The sequence below is a fragment of the Nestor notabilis genome, unplaced genomic scaffold (genome assembly GCF_000696875.1).
Source record: "Nestor notabilis isolate BGI_N333 unplaced genomic scaffold, ASM69687v1 scaffold26484, whole genome shotgun sequence".
Classification (NCBI taxonomy): Eukaryota; Metazoa; Chordata; class Aves; order Psittaciformes; family Psittacidae; genus Nestor; species Nestor notabilis.
The window spans coordinates 3,877-26,700 of NW_009926458.1; the positions used below are offsets into that span (position 1 = coordinate 3,877).

Sequence of the window (22,824 nt, forward strand, 5' to 3'; positions counted from 1 at the left end):
ACAGAGACCTATTCTCATTATTTAATACCTATCTTTGGCAATGTCTGTGATTTCCAGGACTCTAAAGAAGTGTTACAACATACTGTGAAATGCTAGCAGCCTTCTTTGAGTAATTCTACGCCACTGTAAAAAACTTGTAAGGGTGTTGGCATTTCAATATATCAGTCTCAATTTTCTTTAGGGCTTTGGTAATCTTCTGTAAGTGGCCACAAACCCTTGGAAAGGAGGAAATCCTACAGAAACCTAAGAGAATTCCAATAACTAGTAAGCTCTCTGCCTGGAATATTTTCCCCAAAACACAATTCCAAGGTCAACAAAACCCATATTCCTACTGCTAAGCAATGATGGCAAGATCTCAAGAAAAAAAGTCTGAAAAGCAACTTCCATCATTAAAATGGCATTTAAATGAACCATGCTCAGGTTTTTGTCATAAAATGTAACTTTGCCCACCAAACAGCTAACTACTCAAAGAACAGAATGAACACAAATTTAACTGCTCAGGGAAAAGATACATGTATTTGCAGAAACAGCTGCCAGGGCATAACACTGGATTTCAAAAGAGGCTTTCTACAGTGTCACTCCATTGAATCAAACCCAGCAAATAAACCTTCCGGTAGGTCATATTGCTTGTCTGATTCCACTGGAAAACACAGTTCTTGTCAGTCAAGATGATCCTTCCCCTCCTTCTTCAGTATTGATGATCATACCGTATGCTGACAGAACAGACAGTGGTACACTGTATGGAGAGGAAACCAAAGAGGTGTGGTGCTCTCCAAACTGGAAATTTCCAGATAACCACTGTTACAGAGCTTTTAAAGAACTGATACATGAAACCACAGCTCCATGGCAAGACTGGTCAAATTTGCTGTACAATTCTACAGACTGAGTATCTATATAGCTTCAATTGCTTTATTTTGACCTCATTAATACACAGTGTCTTTTCCGTAGGTGCTGAAGAACAGTGAAAAATAGAAAAAAGGTAGAAAAATCAGTACTTTGCCTTTTTTTTTTCTTTTATCTTTGGTAAAAGAATACCAATGGTAGGTTAGAGAATCTTACTTTATTTAAGAAAGGTCTTGGGTCATGCCAGATAAGGGTGATTAACAAATAATGGGAATTCTGTAAAACACTGAGTCAAGATCCACATAACCAAATTTATTATTTTTTAAGCAAGTTTCTCATAGCTCTGCTACCTAGATACCACCTTACTCACTTGACAGCTGGGTTAACTGTTATTTTACAGAATAAGTTAACTAAAAGAAATATAACAAAGTTACTGTTGGTGGATGCAATAAACAGAAAAGCTCAAACCAGTAGGCAATATTAAGAGATGCTATTAATTTAGCAAAGGATAAAAATGAACAATATGACTGTGGAACACAGCAATGAGAAATTCAGAAGTACAAAACACAAGACTGAAGTGAAGGCTGTATGTAGTAGTTACAAGCTGGGAGTTTTTCAGCCTGAAGAGAAAAAGGAGAATCCAGGGTTTACTGACCACGGTAACAAATCAGAAGTATGTGGCTGAAGAAAAATTGTCTCCATTTGAAACAAATACTTTTACCAACACATACCACAGTGGAGAAAGTTTATTTGGATGAGCTTTTATTTTTGGTCTCATAGGTTCAAGGAAGAATGCTCTAAATTGTCATTGTTCCAACCCACAGTATTCTATGATGCAGAGAAGAATAAGTGATATTCAATCTTCCACTGATCATCTTCTGAGAGATGACAAAAAATTATCTCTAACCTTGCAAAGGAAAGAATGAGAGAGCCTCCTCCAAACACAACATCAGATAATTTGCCTTAAGTCAACAAGCATGGCAGAAGGGTGGCAGGAATGAACAAGCAACTCTACATGGACTTGGAATTCAAAAAGCACAAATACAAACAGTAGAAGCAGAGACAGCCTACACCAGAGGAAAGTCTAAATATTACTTCTGTGTACAGGAACAGAGCTGTAGGAGTCAATGCTTGGCTAGACCTGAAACAACTGAGGGAGGTGCAGGACAAAAAGAAGGGCTTCTATACTAGCCAGACCTAAAACAAACCAACAAACTAACCACAGTGTTTTCCTGATGACTAGAAAAAGCTAAATGTTATAGCCATTTTCCAGGAGCATATAGGGAACTACGGACTGATCAGTCTCACCTCTATTCTCGGGAAGACTGTGGAGCTAATCCACCTGGAAGTAATTTCTAAGCGCATGCAGAACAAGAAAATGACTGGGCATTGATTTATGACATCGATTTATGACACAAGGCAAATTGTCTCTGACCAAACTGGCTGCCTTCTGTGGTAGGATGACAGGCTCTGCAGACAACCAGGGAGCAGTGGATGTTCCTTAGCTTCAGCAAGGTCTTTGACATGTTCTATTGTCATGTCCTTATACTCAGTCAGAAAAATATGGACTGAATAAATGGACTACCAGATGGCTGGAAAATGGGCTGGATTGAAGGACTTCAGATGTTGCACAAAGTGCAACTGGAAACCAAGTACTAGTGATGGTTCTCAGGGACTAATGCTGTTTAGCATCTTTGGTAAAACAGAGCATGCTCTCAGCAAAGCCACAGATGGATGGGGAGAGGGTGGGGAGGGTGCAGCAGTCCACAGTCTGGATGCCAGGCTGCCATTCAGAAGGCCTTCAAGAGGCTGGAGAGATGGGCAACCAAGAACTCATGAATTTTGAAGGCAACTGCAAAGTCCCATATTTAGAAAAGAACAGCCCCATGCAGCAATACAGGTCAGAGACTGGCTGGAGAGCAGCTTTGCAGAGAAGGACCTGCAGAGTCCTAGCTGGCAGCAAGTTGAAGATGAATCGACATGTGCCCCTGCAGGAAAGGCATCCAACTGCATACTGGGCTTGTACTAGCAAAAGTGCAGCGAGGTAGATAGAGATTCTTCCCCCCTCTGCTGTATTTGTTAGTCTACGTACAGAGTATCATACTCAATTTTGGGCTCCTCAATACAAGAAGGATGCTGTCAGGATGCAACAAGTCTAGTGGAGAGCTACAAAGATCAGGGGCTGGAGCACACCACAGGAAGAACTGTGTTTTGTTAATCCTAAAGGGAGGCAGGTAAAGGGTGGTATTGTCTTCAACTGCTTAAATGGAGATTAGAGAAAAGATGTAGCAAGAATCTTCTTAGAGGTGCACAGTCATAAAGAAGCAGCATACACAAACGAAATACGACATCCCAGTTAGATATAAGGAATGATAATACATCCCAGTATGGGGACAATCACACATGGGAACACATTGCCCAGAAAGTCTGGGATATCTTCATATTCAGTAGCAGTCACAACTCAACTGGACCAGGCCCTGAGCAACACGATCTAGTTTGACTTATTTTTAGCAGTAGGCTGAACTAGAGAATCTAAATTATTCTATGATTTCAACAGTAGGGAACTACTTTTTAGTTGAAGTCTAGATAAATCAGCTTCCAGCTTTTACTACATTTAAGATAGTAACATAATAAAGAGCAAGAAAGAACCAGAGAAAATGAAGGAAGGAGTTCATGAAAGCAGTTTTTTTGCTTGCTGGTTTGTTAATTAAGAGCATGTTTGTACAACTTACTAAATGCCTTTATTCTGGTGTCATCTCTCAACTTTATCTCTTTTTACACCTGCTTTAATAATGCTCACCTTCCTGCACATTTGACACCTACCCTTTTCCTGCTCACAATCCAAAGAACTCACAGCACTATCATAAATGAACCCAAGTAGATTGTTACAGTTAACAAACCTGTTTCAGTATAGAGAAAAAGGTCTTTCCAGAGTAAGACTTCTGAACAAAAAACCCCAAAATGACCCAAAAACCACAACAGGAATTTCCAAAACATGGAATTAATAGTTCTAGTGTCACAGCACTCTCTAGTGATCAATTAAAAGTTTAAATACCTGTGTAATCTCCCTCAATTTAAATGTGCCTTTAAAATGTAGGAAGCAGTTCACATATTTTGAAGCTGTTTATACATAGGTACATCTGTGTTTCTCGCTAGCAAGACACTCAGTTCAGATATTAAATCAACTGCAGATATTTCAACATGCTAGATTAATTCTCAGCTGGCATCAAAATAACTAGGAGAAATGGAGTAGATGGGAAATGTGAAGCTAATACACACAGAAAAATGGAAAAGCAGCCTCAAAAATATAGAACTTGGAAACCTGGAAATCTTGAAAATTAAAGACTGATGCAGAGACGTAAATGATTCTGCATGGAAACAAACCAGCCAAATATCATCAGTACTGAACCAGCCTGATTAACTCAGCTGGCTGAACTTGCCATGACTCCTGCACAGCCACCAACATGTCCCAGCACTTAGCTCCGCAGTGTTTCTTTAGGATATTTTTCTTTTGAAGCCAGTTCAGGTCCAGTGTCTCCCTGATCTAATGACTGCTCTCAGAAAAGGAACACAAAGCCTGGTCTCCTGCAGAACCCCATGGGTTTTGCTGTACCATTTGAGTCATGTACTATTTATTAGCTCATTATTAGCCATGCCAGAACTAGGCCATTCCCACGCGAAGCCACAAAGACTTGTTTCCACTAAGACTCTTCACTGCTCCCTGGAGTAACACAGTGAAGACAACCCAGGCTGCCACAACAAAGTCATGTCAGGCCTATGTTTTCAGCTTAGGCTATGAGTTAGACATGCACAGCTGCACAGTGTAACTCCCAAGGCTGAGCTGTCCCTGGAAACAATGCAGCCACATCCACACAGCCCAGCTTTTAGGTTCATCTGCCTCTGAACTGAATTTGGTTCACATCTCCACATTCATGACATGGTACATGTACAGAAAATTTCTGGGCTGCATAAACTAGAAGGTGACAGTATATGGAAAAGTCTTCATGCAATCACCAAAAAAAAAAAAAAAAAAAAAAAAAAAATCCTCATCCAGGGACTACTGCACAGTTTATCCAAAGAAAAAAAAGACAAAGCAGGAACAGTAGCCATGCACGTATCTTCAGTGTCTCATCACTGAGCCCGACATCAACAGATGAGGATTACTTACACTCTACACACATATAATTTCCTTTCTTTAAAAAGGAAGGGTTTGGATAATTAATCTTCACAGAAATAGCCCTTCAATGCCACAGGCAAAAATCAGAGCCTACTGTAAAAGGAACTGTCAAAGAATAAAATTACCTCGAACTAGAAACTCAGCTCCTAACTTTCAGATAGATGAACTAGTCACCTAGGCTCTTTATACCCAATAGAGAGAAATAAGCATCTTCAGACACAATTCAAAACAACCTGAAATAGCTCTGGAAGTGCTGTCCTTTCCAACTGATAATAGTCAATCTAGTCATCTAGGCTCCCACCAGCCTAATGTATCATTTTCAGACAGCTAAAGTATTAGGCCTGGATTCAGCTCAAATAATCCACTTTGAGAGTGTGCAGACTGGCCAGACAGAACAGACTAGATGGAGCAATGCCAAAGGAAAAGAAATGACTTTATGAAGATCACAGAGCAAGTGTGACAAAGCTAATAATAGCACCCAGTGCAAATTCCCTTATCACCAGCTCTTGCCATCTCCCATATGACAAAAAGCTTTATAATTTTGCTAGCAACGAAATTAATGATACCTGGTTTTCCACAGATTTGTCCCTACATCTCCGCTCATCACAGAAAATTTCAGCTTTAACCCTCTGTTCCTGAAGAATGCCTTCCCATCAAACACACTCTCCAAATTCTCCTACCTCTCTCTCTTCTAATACTGTCCCACACAATGTTCCTATATTTCTACCCTCATTTTTATTTCATCTACCAACAGGTCACATTCTACTTCTGTCCTAGGGAAACACCAGTTTTTATACAAGCTGAGCAACCAAGAGGAAGGTCCAGCAGAACTTTCTTTTCCTCATGGAGGAGGCAATTTTTGAAGGTGGCTGGAACAAGACTTTGTAAGAAAAACTGGGAGTTAATGGGTGTCAAGGCTCCCTGTGCACCAACAGGCTCTGCAAACTTTTATCGCCCAGTGCAGATGTGTAAACTTGAGTCAGGCTGCTATGAACAGAGTTAAGCTGTAAGGCAGAGCTGTGCGAAGGCTCATAAGGGCTCCCCCTCTTTGCTCGGAACCTGCGTTTAAGCTCAGTCCATCAGTCTTAGGCCTTTCTTGAGCTACACTGCAGCTATGCCCAAGATCAGCCTTGTTGTTCCTGACCCAGACTTGACTTGCAAGGTTTGACCTCATCCCAATGGACCCATCTGTACTTACTGACCGTGGCTCACCCTGGTTTCTGTCACAGACCCTGCCCTGCTCACTTTATTCCAGCACAGTGGGTCTACGCTCGTGCCTGGGAGGCCACTGCCCAGCCAGGCCTGCTGTGACACTTGGCTCTCCAACCACCACGGGGCAGCTGGCCTGTGCTGCTTCCAGACAATGGTTGAGAAAGTATAAGATTTTCAGGCCCAGGTCTTCTGTATTATTAATATATTTGAAATGCACAGCATTCAAAGTTACTGATGATAGGGGAAGAGATGCAGGTGGGTAGACAGATGCAGGAAGGTCAGTCATACAGACCTTCAGGAATAAGGCTGAGATTTCTTTCCTCAGCTTAGACAGTTATTTTAACCCCAAAGAGAGGTTTTATTTGAGGTAGCATGAGGATGTGTGGCTAAAACAATCTGACCAATGATCAATATTGTCTAATACTAGACACATAATTCACATGTGCCTCAGAACAAGTTGTCCTTAGAACTGTAGTCCCCCAGTAATTACAATACACAGACATAACCAATGCATCAGTATTTCAGTAAGCCCTCTTAATCCATGAAAACTTTGACCTAAACAACTAAGTCAGCAATGTGCCAGAAATGTTTGAAAAAACTGATTTTATCTACTCAGATGTTACAAAGAACTATTCCTAAGCAAATTCTGTTTCATGCATGCCATATGCAAATGCTAAAGAATATCTAATTTCTATAGAAGTTAGAAAATACAGGTTTATAATTTTTTTATTTTTATACATACATATACAAATGTACACACACTTACGTAGTTTGCCCAGAGCCTGAAATGATTGTCCCCATATATATATACAGAAGCCTGTCCATATATACAGACACAAACACTTCAAATGTCCAACAGAATATTAGCATTGGAATTAAACTGCTTTAGTCTTTAAGCTTCCTATTCGTAAGAATATTCCATTCATAAAATACTATTAACAGAATCATTGAAAGAATGCTCACAGGATTATATTTTTTTTTAATGACAATTTCATCCTTTCACCAGAATTTAAACAGGTTATTGTGGTTCTTGTCTAATGGATGATTAATTAGGAAAAGCCTGCTCTCTTACCTTACGGTGTTTTGGGCTGATGAATCCTCAGTTCCTTTATATCCAGCTCGTTTGATACTAGTACCAGGAGAATTATTTGCACTCATACATTTTTCTTCTTCCATTACAAGATCACGGAATGACTTTGGCAAAGCAGAATGTAATGAAGATGACCTAAAAAGAAACCCCAAACCAACTCCTTTTATACTTGCAGTTTCCAAGACTCCATATTGTTCCATGATAGAAAGAAGGCCCCTTCAGTTACTAAAAATAAAAATACATTATTACCTAGCTTTTGTAACTCATCATTATGTTGCTAGGCCTCATTTATCAAAATTGGTCATTTTGGGTCAAATAGGTAAGCATCAGAAAATACATACTTCTGAGAACAGAACAAGCCAGTAGTATGGAAATTTCATTAGAAGGAAAACCAACAACTTAAAATACCCAAGCTCATCCCTCCATCTATTCCACACCTAACCCTAACCTAACACTCTCAGAAAGCAATTTTATTTTCACAGAAACCTTGTTTTAGACAAGCTGTATTCTTATAAATCACACAATGCTTTAGTACTTTCATTTTAATACTGTTAGTTTATCACCACGGAAGTCAAGTACAGCTGATGATCTATCCGTAAGATATTGAATGAGTTACTCATACCTGCTGGAGGCGATATAAATCACTTACTCCACACTCAAATTCCTAAAACCAATAGGCTTTGGTTTTTTTAACTTGCTGAAAGTATAGTACACAGCACTACTGAATTAGAGCCTGCATATTATCTTTCAAAAATAAACAAGTATGAAAATATAGCAATTTAGCATCACAGCTATGCTGAACATTTTCTGAGCCAAAAGCCTTTTTATTTACAGAATTCAAGGTAGTTACCATTAGTCTTCCCCTTACCCGTCAAGGCTTTGGAATTAATTCTTCATACATTTGCTCACATCTAACTATACTAACCGCAGCAGTCCCACTCACTGTCAAATACATATTGGAAGAATAGCTCTGTTCATTACCTACTCAAAGAAATACAAGATCAATTATAAACACTACTGAAGTAAAACTAGCTTTCTATACAATACTAATTGCTGTACAGCCAACATAAGCAGCAAAGCATCTTAAGCCAAAGACTGTCGAACTCCATCTATGTGGTATACAATTTAAGGCAACAAACAAGGCAACTGAAACATCGCAACACTGTGTCTGAAATCTCACAACAAAAGTAAGTGAAAGTTATAGATGATGTCTGAACCCCCTGCTAAACCACCCAGGCTTATGCCTGGGAGGGTTCTGTTGTTGGGTTTTTCCTCTTTTTTCATTTAATATTGCACAAGCAACGTAGAAGGCACAGAAAGCAGAATGAGAACCTCCAGATGCAGGGGCTCAGAGTAATTTTGCACATCCTCTATTCCTGCCACCAGGTGGCACACAAGAGGCTGGGCAAGTGTTTGACCAGAACTTCCCCATACCTATTATACCAAGCAGGTAAAAAGTTCCCTTGCGATCTGCTGACACAGAAGCTTCTTTTGGACTAACAGTTTAAGTAGCCTACCTATTTTCATGGAATTTCTGTACTGCAATCAGATCCATCTGCAACACAGCACCAAAACTCCCCAAAAAACCCAAAACACCACCCCCCCTCTCCCCCTCAGAAAAACAACCCTGCATCATTCTCACCTTATGAACCTATACAGAACAATTACTGGTGTCTTAAAATGGTTCAGCTTAAACTGGTAAAAATTTTCCTAACAGCAACGATTCTGTATTTCATCTTGTATTGCCTGGTACACTGTAATTTCTATCAAATTTGTAACATTAGAAAAACTAATTTATACATCTTTTTTAAAGAAGTGAATGCAACTAAGTTCCTTTAAGCTGTAGCTGCAAAACATGAAAGCAGGAAGTTCCAAAACAGCTGTTGATGTTTCAGTGTAAACTGGATACTGACAAACTGACAACCTAGACATTAAAATACACAATTGCCAATTCTCAAGAGAGACTTCAAATATTTCTTTTATGCCTCCACTCTTGAAAAGCCATAGGCTTTCCTGAGGTTAAAAAAACCACCAAAACAAATAAATACCAGCCCCCTCCCTTTAGATTTGTAAAACTAATAAAGTTAACACCCAGCTTCTTGCACAACATACTCTCAAAGTATTGATAGTGTGACTCCTCCCCACTTCTAATTTCCACTTCTCTTCAAAGGAGGAAACGTAGGTTCAGTCCCCTAAAAACTGTGAAACTGGGGGACTTTTTGGTGGAAAAGGTAGGACATTGTGAATAATAGACTCTGTCTTTTAGTCAACCAAAAAGAGTCGGAAGGTCCCACACCCTTCTGGCAAGTGTGCTCACTGCACATCCAAGATGAGTATCTTATTTCCTTGGGACACAAGTTCTATGGCTTTGACTATACTGCATGTGTGGAAAGCTCAATATATTGCCAAATGCTTAATAGTCTGTTGTGAATTTACAGAATATAAAACTTTGTAAATACAATATAAGAACAGATGAATAGCACTGTTTTACCTTACACACAAAAACACAACTAGAGGGGCAATCAAATAGCTGATGGCTGGCCTAGAGCAGCTTAAAATCTATTCAACAAATGCACTCTTCCAGCAGCTAGGCGTAATTTTAAATATTCATATACCTCCCACTAGTTCTTTGCTTGAACTCTTGAGCTACCAGCATTTTCCAGATCAGCAGCCAGTGGAACGCTGCAGAGGAACGTACAGAATCATGCATGGTGACCACATGAGCATTAGATGGATTCCATCCTCCTGAAGCATACCCTGGCCTTTCCACTTAAGATGGTTTGTGTAACACAGTAGGGCCCAGCTACTTTCAAAAACTGTTTCATCAGAACCTTAAGAGAACAATGTATTTTCTGGACACAGTTATCTAAGCATATTAAAAAAAATCAGTCCACACTTTTTAAATGCAAGGAACAGTTCACAGGCAGTTGGTAGTTTAAACTTAGATAACAATAGGTAAAGAATTTTCTCTCAGAAAGTAGATGAATAGCATGAATACCATTCAGATGGCAGATTGAGGAAGTTATGCCCCAAACTTTTGTATGTCTTTTTCATCAGTTTCTCTTAATAGCTTACTTTCTGTACTAAGAAGTAAATCATTTAACTAGAGGCATCTAGCTCATGTGCTTCAGTCAACCAGTACAAATACTTCTAAAGAATCATTTATCTCACACTGAAAAGTAGGACTTCAGGAACCAACAAAAGTCTCTTCTAAAGAAACCCAGATAACTAGGTAAGCTATGCAATGTCCTCCAAAGCCTACTTCAGGCTTTATTGTATCTGAAAGTTGTGTATGAAGGGAAAAAGGGAAAGACTCAGCTGGAGAATAACATCATCCCACAGAAGAGTTCTCGTAGCCCCTTCTGTTGATATCCAAAGTCTGAGAGAGACAAGCATATAGAACTGCAGCTTGAAAAGGGCTAGTAAAACAAAAAAGGAAATTCATTGATAATATTTAAGATGACTGGTCAAAAATACCCATGAAATGCCTACAACAGTGACAACTAACATCAGCCCGAGCCATGGAATGGCAGGGGGAGGGAAGATCCTTTGAAGACTCTACTGTGACCACAGAAAGGCCCCTGACTTTGCTGGGTGACAGAGAAAAAGGATCGACTCCTGCAGGCCCTGGTCCACTTCATCAGCAGCACCCCTCTGAGTCACCCATCAGGTACTGCAAAAAAGTGTGGCTTTCCTGGTCCTGCCACTCTGAGTCACTGATGGGTAGAACGGTGGTGGGTTTGTAACAACACATATATTAATGTGTGAATAAGCCCATGTGATTTGTGTATGAAAGACTGCAGATGTAGTGAGCGGCCCAAAACTGAACAAAGCATCTGAGGCCTCACCAGTGCCAAGTACAGGGGGATGATCACATCCCTAGCCCTACTGGCCACAGCAGTTCTGATACTAAGCCAAATAACTAACTTGCTGCTTGACCTGCGGTATCACCTGTGTAAAGCACATAACATGTTCCTTGGAGCATTTGACAAGATCAGTGTTAAGGATTCTGAAATTCATCCACTCACTAGAATTCTGAAGACAAATCTTGCAAACCTTGTTTCTGCTATTGTGAAGGTGCCAATTACAGTTCAGAGGTCAGGTAGAGTCCAAATCCGTCAGTGTAAAGCAACTTCCTCTTTAAGACAAAATTACGGGCTCTGCCCAGTGTTGTACCAGAATAATTTTTGGGGGCTGTGGGAGTAAATGAGACCCTAAATTTCAGTATTAGGTGTACATGGTTGAAAACAAATTAAGTCAACACGTACGTAAGTCCTACTTGTATAAATCAAAATGAAAGAATTCAACCTTTTCTCAGATTCACTTGAAATACTGTGTGCTAGGTATTTTTAAAATCAGGTCATCTTAGGCAGTTCATTTTAGTACTTTACTGTAATAACATAGCTCTATAGCTTGTAAGTGGAACACTACAAATACATGGCATATAACTTTTTTTAAAAAAGTATTAATCAAGCCCTGATACACAGATGCCTACTGAGAAGATTTCTCATCCCTACTTTACTGACCCTTGGAGGAATCCCAGCCAGTCGCTGCCAGAATCACTACTTGAAGGACACGCCATGCTACATTACCTCAAATTCACCAAACAACTCCCCATTTCAGATCAGATTTGACAAACCCTGTAAAATAGTAAAGCCTTTTTAATATATGGCTGAACGTACTGTATGCTGGCCACTAGAGAAGCAAAGCTTGTTCTGGTATCATAACTGGAAATAGAATACCATTTTAGAATCAATTATGCTGCACAATTTTGGGATGATTACATGATGCTGTCACAGGTTTTCAAATATGTTTACATTTTAAACACCATTTCTATTTTACCATTGTCATGTTCTGGGATATTAGTATGGTCTTAAACTAAGATAATAGCATACCAATAGACCTATGCAGCATCCCAAATAAATCTAAAGGTTTTTTAAACTCAAGATACTGATCATAAGAGCATCCACCCAAAAAAGGTGGATGAGGTAACAGATACATGAAACAGAGCAAAGCAGCAAGAGGTTCTAGATATTACCCCAAACCTTTTGACAAAAAACGCCTTTCAGGAAGCAACTACTGCCAGGAAGCAGCCTACCTTTTCCTGAGTTAGCCAGTGATGAGGTTTTTTTTTTCTCTCCATAGACTCATTAAGTATCTAACAGGCTACATGTCCGTTTTGAACTTACAAGAGCATAAAGGCAAAGATTCCAGCAGATGCTTACTACTCTTATTTCTGAAAAGAGCAACCAATTAATGTGAAGGGTCAAAGGAAAGAGAGCCAAAAGACACACGAGGGAGAGAGATAGCTCTAATTGTGGAAAATAAGCCTATTCTTTGAAAGACAGATTCCTATTTTACTTCAAAATCTCTCCAATACAAAAGGAAAACTACTACAATAGCATTTAACTCAGCTAAACTGTGTAACAAAGAAAAAAAAAAAAAAGACAGAGAGAGAGAAAAAGGATTTTATTTTAAATTAAGTGATTGTGGTAGGTATGCAGCAAGCTTTGTTCCCACAAGACCAGGTAAGCTCTAGAGAGGGGAGACTCATAATTCTTCTAGGGTACCATTACAGAAGCAACCTGCAAGAAAAGTCTAGTCCTTCTTGAACAGGGAACGAGGGAGAACTGCCCAACATTTACCTCAAAGTAAGAGCATGTGCTATTTATTAAACTTCCATAGCTTGCAACTTTTACAGTTATGTCTTTATGCTTTCACCTAATACCAACTGCAAATGTTAAGAACAAAAAACATGAATAGGGCTAGCACCTCATTACAGTCATTGTTGTAAACCTAGTTCATTGAACAGATGATAAACCATTTTTCCATCTGACCGTGATGCTAACCTGAACATTTACATTGTGTGTAATCAGAATTAAAAGTTACTTTAAATCCATTATGCATCCCTCTGCTATAAGAAGTCTCAGCAGCATCAATCACTCCCCCCAGCTCCTAGATACGTAACTTATGTGTAATTTCGTCACTTTTGCTCTACTCCAAAGTCATTCTAGCTCTTTTCCCCTGGAAGGGCTAACACTTCTCTATGTTTTTGTCAAAGAAAAAAAATACCATTCATAATGGTTTTCAATAATCATTTCCTGACTAAGTTTCAGAGCTTGTGCTCAACCTTCTTTTTCTGTGCTTCACTTTGACACCATCTGCAAATACCACATCACACACAGACAAGAACCAGATGGGACAGTCTTCTGACTCACTGTAGCAAAATTTCAAAGAACTGTTAAACTGCAACCACTGCATTTCCCTGCCCCCTTTGAATTTCTAGATTACTACCAAATGTAGATACAAATAGCTCAATGCCAGACTTTTTAATGAACAGAACCTAGGCCATTTTTATTTAAGAAACTGCTTCTAAGAGACTATTCAAAGTAAAAACACTCCAAAGAAGTGATATTTGACTTATAACATACCATGCATTCCCTAGTTTTGCAACTTTTGTAGGTGGGGGTGGTGCCGTTACTAGTGTAGTAGGCTCTGTGCTGCTAGTTACTGATCCATTATCTTTTGCTGCCAGAGCGATCATTTTCCTTTGCTTCTGAGAAAGCTTGATTCCATGAGACGCCATTCTGCTGTGAATTGATATTGAAAGAGAGATGTAAGATCAGTGTCTCTTGAGATGACTTGCTTTTAATCTTGCAAATTAAACTGAGAAATGCTTCCTTTATAGACCAAAATACATTGTCTTGAGTGTCAAAAGGGGAGTATAGGAGAGGGGAGGGATTGGATGGTTGGGGACAAAAGGAAGATCAATGTATGTCAAGAATGACAGAAAGAAAAGCATCATAAAACTATTTTTCACACAGATGTCTATGGATGAAAACAAGCAGAACAGGAATCAAGTCTCCAAAAGAGATGGACTACCACCAGATGAAGACTATTTCCTAATTTTGTGATTTTTTTTTTGAGACTGGCAGCTTAACTCCCTTAAACCAAAAATATTCATACATCAAAAAAAAAAAATGTATACAACATAAAGCCATTTTTTTCCCCTATTTGTAATAATATTTTTTTCCAAGTTATTTGGATTCTTCAGTCTTGGCTGTTTTGTTCACAGCTTCTGAATCTACCTAGCCAGAAACCCTTTACAAGACTGCAGTACTACTGTCCTAGCTCTCCTCTACAAGAATGTAGAGAAGACACTTCAAATGTCATGAAAGTCATCTCCAGTTCTCTTCCAGATGTTGCCAGTTAAGAAGCACTAGGTTTAATCCACTGCCTCCTGAAAACATACATTTATCTCCCTGTGTCTTTGGGATGCTTCTCTGAGCAAAAAACGAAGAACTGTCAACAGTGTGAAGTATCAACACATGGATGCTGGGGAGGTCAGAGAACGTGAGACAACAAACAAACTTCAGGATTGATTACACTACTGGTCCACAAGTAATTTCCAAAGTGCTAGGGACAAGAATTAATTAGCAACAGGAAAGCTCAGCAAAGCTTACCAGCTCGCTCTTTAACATTTCAACAGCTAAGACATGCCTTCACAGTAGTCGCTCAAACAAGATCACAGTAAAATAAAGGGATAAATTTTGTATGCTCACAGAAAAGCACCATAATGAACTGAAGTAAACAAAGCTGTTCAAAAACAAATATGACAGCTTTTCTCCTGCTTTTTTTAAACTAAACTGCCTGAACCACTAACTAAATTCATAATAGCCTGGTCTATCACACTTTTCTTTTATAGATTTTGGTTTTTTACCAACCCTGAATTTGCCTTTGGCATGGTTCCACATTTCTGCATACTTTCTTCAATTTCCATGATAGTTCTTAGATCCATAGCAGGAGGGCTGGCAGGGCTAAATGAAAAATAAAAAAGTTACTTTATAAGGCACTCACTTTTACTTACATTCCACAGGTCCAGCCTTCACTGAAATCCTCTAAATCATACATAAGATTGGTAACCGGATGTATAATTCATTTCTGTTTCCTCAATTATGGCAAACCTCAAATAGAATGTTTCTGACAAAACTTTTATAAATATAAACATATTTAAGAGCACACCATAAAAATACTTTCAAGACTCATTATGCTATGAAACAAAAAGATGTCAACTATGCTTACTTAAAAAAAGTGGATACCTAAATCCAGGATACTTACTTAATAGTCAGCTGCTCATACTAAGTCTTACAGAGGTGTTGCTTACAACTTTTGTGAAGGCTGAATAAGATCCTTCTTTGAAGAACAGGATTAAATTATTTCACGTGGCAAACAGAACGCTCTTTGCAAAGTTAGAGCTCTGTACAAACAGCAGTAACATTCTCAGACTTTAGCATCAGTTTCTTTTTCATAAATGATCTTATCTTAAAATTCCACAGAAATGAACATGAATTAAAACTAGACATTTCCAAGCTTTACCTAAAACTATATATTAAAACCTGTGTACTTAAAGGCATTTGTAAACTAAGCTGTGTTATAATTAGATTTAAGGACAAGCTTTGAAATAAAATATAGGCAGCACTGCCTCCGTCTCTCCCTACATAAACACAACTGCCATAGACTAACCAGTGAATTAACCACAGGGAGGTCACACCAAACCCTGTCGTCACTGCTCCTCCACAGCAGTTTAACCAAATACGCTATGGTAATAATCCTTTAAACATTCTACACAACAGTGCTGCCTGCTTTTTCCTGACATCATACTACCAATACCAGAAAAAGTGAAGAAAGAGTACAAGAGAAACCCATAAAGGCACAGTGACATTACAACAAAGTCCTATGATGTTATTTGCTCCCCTTCCATGCATGTTTTCTACCATCTGAAAAGAACTCTTAAGATAGCAGATGAAGATGGAGCAACCAAAGAGTTGGCTGTGGGATGTATTACCCTCTCTGCATAGGCTAGGCTTGCACAAATATAAAGTGAGACAAAACAGACTCCTAACAGACCCTGAATCCCAAACAATGTACTTCAGAGCTGCAACTTTTGATTTCTTCAGCTGTATGACCTGTTTTAACAAAGTCTATCAGCCACAAAACAGCAGAGCCTAATAGAACTGTAGGAAGTTATCCCTATATGATTCCCTAAAGCCTTAAACTCTTCTCTATTCAACCTTTATTGACAAATGTCAGAGACAAGACACCAGGCAAGACAGAACTTTAGTCTGTCACAGTACTGCTCATTTTAATATGCAGATACTGCTACAAAAAAAAAAAATAAAATTATTACTGTATCAGTTAAACCTGTGGCATTGATTCTCGTAAGTCTAAAGGCATGCTTTAAAAATGTCAAAGTACAACGGTGTTTCTAATGGCTTGGCCTGATTCTAAAAAAACCCTGCCAAATATTTTACAAAAAGTGTTAATTAAGAGGACTTAAAAATAAAACAAAACAAAAAAACAAAAAACCATTAGATGTCCAGACTGGTAGCACTTAAAATAAGTTAGCATATATGTAGCAGTTGCTTTTCTCAAAGAATAATTAAAAAAATTTACCACTCTAATGAAACTACCAAAACCTTTAATTCATGTGTAAAGTAATGTATGCTCCTTTTGAAGAGCAGATAGCTTTTTAGCCTGAACATTATTAACATCATTACCCAGTGCAGAACACTGACTGTAAGTTAGGTAGGCACTACAACTATTACTCCACCTGAAACTACTTGCTACCCAATTGGGAGAGCTTCCAGAGTTGGTTTTGGCACTGGGAATGGACTGTGGAACAGACTGTGCCAACGCTGATGATCCCTTGTATGACTTCATATCCTTATTAGGTTGAGAGGGTTTCATACCATGATTGCATGCTTTGTCCTTCATCTAAAAAAAGACAGAAAAAAGCTGGACAAACATTCTCACATGTGTAAGTGAAAAGACTTTAAAGGCTACCTCAAAAATAGCAACAATGTAGTGAATCCCTGATGAGTCTGCTATATTTGTACCTTTTTTTTTTTTTTGCTTCACACTTCACCCTGAACCACTTCAGTCTAAATACACATTTTGATAGTGGAAAATTCATGCGGAGATGTTCACTTCTGAAGCTTTAACATTTAACATAGATGCAATTCTCAAACTGATTTCTCTTTGCCACTTATGTCTGTTAACCTCAATGTTACTTCTGTCCAACTACAGTAGATGAAAAACTGTATGATTTTCCTGGAGTTTTTGGACTTGGTTTTGTTTTGGTTTTTTTTTTTTTGCTTCTGAACATGAGATTTGCTTTGCATGTTAAATGAAATATACAGAACCTTTACATAATTGCTCTTTTAATTTGAAATTTTCTGAACACTACAGCATATAAAAGTTACTATAGTACCATGTGAATAAATTACCCCTAAAAGATTTAATAAGGAATACTCAGTTTTATGTGCTTTATCAGGCAAACAATAACTACTTAAAGTTTTTTACATTGTTTTAAGCACAACAGCTTCGCAGAAGCACTCCAAGATACAAACTCTGCTTTTGATGGACCACATAAACACAAACAAATAAATTGCTAAGAGCAACGAAATCCAACCTCAGCCCTCTCTGGATGAAATCCTTTTGTGAAATCTGGGGACTGCAAGTCTCTGGGGCTACCCACTCCCACGTAACTACCTTCAGAGTCAGATGTTAAGAGTTCTGGAAGTGATTCTACAGAGCTAGTTTTATCCAGTTTTACTGAGCCTAAGAAATAAGAAGAGAAAGTAGAACTATTAAATCATGAAAGCCAGACTAAACAATGCTTAAAAAAAAAAATTAAAAACATGGAAAGTTATTCACTCCATATGACGATTACAAAATAACTAGCAGTTTACCAGGTCTACTATACTACGCTGCAGTAAGTGTAAGCAAATATAAGACTATCAAATATTTTTTCAGAATAAGATTACTCCCAGTTTTCTTTCCCCGTCTCACAATATACAGTTTTAGGAAGTAACACTGACACTTTTCTATTGAAAATGAAGTTTTCTACCATCTTTTCAATAAACAGTGACTAATAATTTTTTTTTTATTCCAGGAAAAAAAGAAAACAAAACAACCCATGTTAGCAGAAGTGTTCCACATATTAAAACAACATGGGAAAGTGTCCATTAAGCTTAGTTAATAAAAGACATGTTCCTACAGAATCTGAACTTTGCGCACAATCATAATATGACAAACATCCTTTCGAAAAAAACTTGGGAATTCAGTATTAAATTCAAATATAATGTTCCCTAGAAAAGAAATAATCATTACAAGATTCCCTTACTTAAGTATAGAAATTGTACTGCATTGCATATTAAACTTTATGTTCTGGTTTTATACCTGAAAGGAACCTCTTTCCCACTGACCTGTGGAGGCTGGACTCTGAATAATATCTGATAAATTATATCCTCCAGAGCTATTGGACCGTTTTCGTGGCTTCTTTTTTGCCTTATTTTTTGCTTTTTTGAAAAGGGCTTCCCTATTAAAAAAAAGAGAAAAATAATAAAAGAAAAGTAAAGAAAGAAAAAGAAAAAAAACCAAGATAGATTAAAGCCGAAGAAATTAAGCCTCAGAACTATCACTTGTCAACATCAAGTTTTTCAGTAAGCAGCAGCGGTGATACTTCAAGCAGTAATACCTGGTCCCACCAGCCACTGCTAGCTGTTTCTGCTCTGCTTATGCACTGACACAATTATTCAGTAAATGTTCTGGGGGTGGGGAATATTTCAAGAAGACAAGAAAAAATTCTTTCCAATCCAGATCTAGTCTCTCGTCTAGTCCACTACACAAAGACTTCTGCTGAGACAGTAGAATATACAGCAGCTGCACAGGCTGGCACTGCCACCTAGGTCAGATTGCAGCAACTGACACAAAGCAAACTACATCTATGTCACTTTTTTCTCTCTTGATTTCTCCTAAATTAGTGAAGTAAAATAAAACTCCACAGTTGGTCTCATTTTTCCCCCAACACAAATATTGCCACCAAGATAATACTATTACTACTATAAAGTAGGTATATGGTCATGTTACAAAAATGTCACATGTTCCTATATATGATATTAGAAAGAATGGAATCAAATAAAAGGCATTTTTCATTTTGTCAAAAAACTTCTAGAAATTTAGTTACATGAATCACAGCAAAAGTAACTCTATCTCAAAAAGCTTTTTTGAGAAACTTTTTGTGAAATAACTATATACACACATATATTCATTCCTGCATCAATACTGTAACCTTACAATGCTTAGTGTTTGGTTTTTTTAATATTTCAATTCTGAACAAAAAGGGAGTCAGGAATCACCCAAAGGGGGATAAATAACATACACAGCTCTTCTAGTTAAAAATGGTGATCAAAAATAGGTACTTACTGAAAATTTTGTTCTGTATTCATTTCTTCCCTTAAAAAGACAAAGTTCTCTCCATCTTCAGGTTCAAAAGAACTTATGTCAGGTCCATCTGGATATGGAGTAATAACTCTCCTGACCATGGCTGGAATCTGTAGTTGTAAAAGCCGATACATTAAATTTCTCTTAAGTTGTATGTTAGCAAACATAAGATTTCTTACAAAAGGACCAACCCGACTGTCATTTAAACACTTTTACATATCAAGTAATTATTTAACCAGCTTAAAAATTATAGTTACATCTTTAAGCAAAACAGAACTATTTTAAGTGACAGAGTCAGACTGCATGTTTCAGCTGCCTGTAACCCCTGACAAAAATAAAAAAAGGATGCAAGGTTTTGCAAAGATTCACCTTTTACCACTGCACAGATAAAGAACACTGGATTATAATGTACCTTGGTTTCCCTTCATTAAAGTTCAACTTCTGTATTATTTTTCTTACTGCTATTAAGATCTATATGATCACCCTGAACTTTACACCGGAGAAGGCCAATTTGCTTTCTTCTCCTACATAACAGGTGCTCTTTTCCATAGGTTTTGCTTATGTTGTTTCATGCAACAATTGTTAATTATAGAACATTAATACATTTAATGTGCAAAATTAATTAATTGGAAGGACAATACTGTTGCAGCAGTGCCAAGTGCATAATGAAATATGAGCTCCATGAGTGATAATAGCAGCAGCTAACCTTAGCTTTTGAGTCAGACGTTCCACATTCAGCCTGTCATCTACAGATCCCAAACATTTGTATTTTACTCCTCTGCTCTCATTTTAAACCTAACCATCTTACAGTCAGGTTGAACAACTTACAGTTTTCCTGTAATAATCTGAAAGATCCTTTACAACTTCATCACTTAAGACATCCAGAGTCCTAAAAAAAAGAATAATAATAATAAAAGATATATAATCTCACCAGCTTTTTAAAAAAAACCAAAAACCAAAACCAAAAAAACACAAACAAACAAAACCACAAACAAACAAAACCACAAATTAGCATTTTAGATGAATCTCACCCATAGACATTCCTACCTATTCATGGTGGTCACAGAGTCAGAAGGAAGAAAATGAACACAAATATAAACTAATCAATGCTCTTGTTGTAAGGGAGGATTAAGTACACAACCTTTCCAGACAGCCTACCTTTACTTATAGCCACAGCCAATATAGACCTGTACAGTCAAGTTACCACGAACTGGTCATTACCCATTTCTGCATACTTTCAAGTCTTCCTGACATATATCTAATACTCAAAATCTATGTAAAATCTTCTATAAAACTCAGTCACAAAATCCCTTGATATTTATGCCAAACAATAACACCACAGCAACAAGCTTTACTCAACAGAACTGTCTTGCCCACATGAACAGCTCTCCTTGCACAAAACTGTCACAACTAAGCTCTATATGTCTCAGGTGTCTCAGATTAAAACTCTTGCTACCCAATAATGCAGTAATGACATTTTCAGATTTTCCACTAAAGTCATAGAATTATAGAATGGTTTGGGTTGGAAAGGACCTTAAGATCATCTACTTCCAACCCCCCTGCCATGGGCAGGGACACCTCACACTAAACCATGTTGCCCAAGGCTCTGTCCAACCTGGCCTTGAACACTGCCAGGGATGGAGCATTCACAACTTCCTTGGGCAATCTGTTCCAGTGCCTCACCAACCTCACAGTAAAGAGTTTCTTCCTTACATCTAACCTAAACTTCCCCTGTTTAAGTTTGAACCTGTCACCCCTTGTCCTATCACTACAGTGGTAGGCCCCCTTCAGATAGTGGAAGGCATATAGTCCTAATTGTAGTATGAATGTCTGCATGTCCTTTCCAGGCTTAGGATGAAAGAAATCTGAATAATAAGACATTACTAGATTTTTACTCTTCTCTCAAAAAATCAAAGGTTAAAATGTTTATACTTTATAAAGTTGTGAAGAGGAAAATTGCTAATAGGAATTAATTTCTCTACCTGTGACCCAAGCAGAGCAGTTGTGTGACACAGCAATGAAATGCTGGCATTCTGAACTGGTTCAGATCTCTAAGAACATCTATAGTTAAAAAGAAGCATGACAAAAAGGCTAGGAGACAGAGATGGGGTGTGTCTTTTTTCTTTGCTTGGGTTTTTGTTTTTTGTGGTGTTTTTCATTTTATTTTAGGGTGGGGGGTTTTTAAGTAGTTTCTAAAAAATAAGTTAAATCAGTGCTGATGAGGCTTGCTCTGAAAAGATGGTATGTAATCTGGAAGCAACTTGAAGCCCTGTCCAAAAGCATCAAGAAGGCCAGAGCACACCATCAATTGATTAAAATCCTAGCTGAATCATTTTGCAAAGCAAGGGTAAATAATTTGTTCAGCCTTCACCATAGACTGCTAAAGCAAAGAAACTACCCAAAGGCAGGCCCATCCTCTTTGTAAAGTACACCAGCTATAATAAACATACTTAAAATAGATTCAATTTGCATAGTAATATGCCATTTTATGCATCTCCAAAAACAATTTTCAAGAAACCTGAATGAGATCAACACCCAATGTCAAAGCCCACTGAATTCAAGAAAGGTTTATCCCCCTTAATTCAGGCTCTTCATGCCAGATTGTAACACAGGGTTTTGTACTACAAAACTGGTACAGTATGTACAGATATTTAACTAGTTTCTCTCTCCTTGTTTGGCAAAAATGAGTCTCCCTTTAAACCAGCAGCATTCAGTTGTATTTAAACATTTAACTGTTCCTATGAATTCTTCTAACCATTCTGCATGTTTGAATTCAGCAGCTAGAACGTGAACACATTTGCATTCCTCCTTACCTCGCTTCCAGCAAAGCTGCCATATTAAGTACTATGAACTGCAAGCAGGACAGTTTTAGCTGTTCAGCGTTGTACGTTGCTGAGAACTCCAAAAGCTCAGCAGCATTCTTTAAAGTAACTGCAAAGAAGAAACACAACAGACTAAATTGGATAACGTGCTGCAGTGCCATGAAGCATTTTTAAAGCCCTATTGCACAGCATGATCTAGTTATTGAAGCATGTATTTCTCCATTCCCAGAAAAAATGCTAAAGCTCTAACAGCTATAAACTACAGCAAGCTCCATGTAACTTTGTAGCAGCTTGAATTCAATGGCTGTTTCACAGAAATAGAAAGCCACTACCTACAAATGTATCAGTTTCAATATATTAAAACTCAGCAGTCCAAAACAAAGGGGAAAAAGAAA

At 38.0% G+C, this 22,824-nt stretch overlaps 1 protein-coding gene across 1 annotated transcript in view; it reads right to left on the reverse strand.

The window, feature by feature from the left end:
* The window catches only part of IBTK (inhibitor of Bruton agammaglobulinemia tyrosine kinase), a gene marked incomplete at both ends in the record, with an annotated part of 34,432 nt that overhangs the window by 1,042 nt on the left and 10,566 nt on the right, over positions 1 to 22,824 (reverse strand). Inside the window, 9 exons of the mRNA XM_010013544.1 lie at positions 7,305 to 7,457; positions 13,754 to 13,912; positions 15,047 to 15,139; positions 16,933 to 17,096; positions 17,794 to 17,942; positions 18,590 to 18,702; positions 19,590 to 19,717; positions 20,436 to 20,496; positions 22,421 to 22,538. Of these exons, the coding sequence (XP_010011846.1) occupies positions 7,305 to 7,457; positions 13,754 to 13,912; positions 15,047 to 15,139; positions 16,933 to 17,096; positions 17,794 to 17,942; positions 18,590 to 18,702; positions 19,590 to 19,717; positions 20,436 to 20,496; positions 22,421 to 22,538 (1,138 nt within the window). The remainder of the gene's footprint in view (positions 1 to 7,304; positions 7,458 to 13,753; positions 13,913 to 15,046; positions 15,140 to 16,932; positions 17,097 to 17,793; positions 17,943 to 18,589; positions 18,703 to 19,589; positions 19,718 to 20,435; positions 20,497 to 22,420; positions 22,539 to 22,824) is intronic.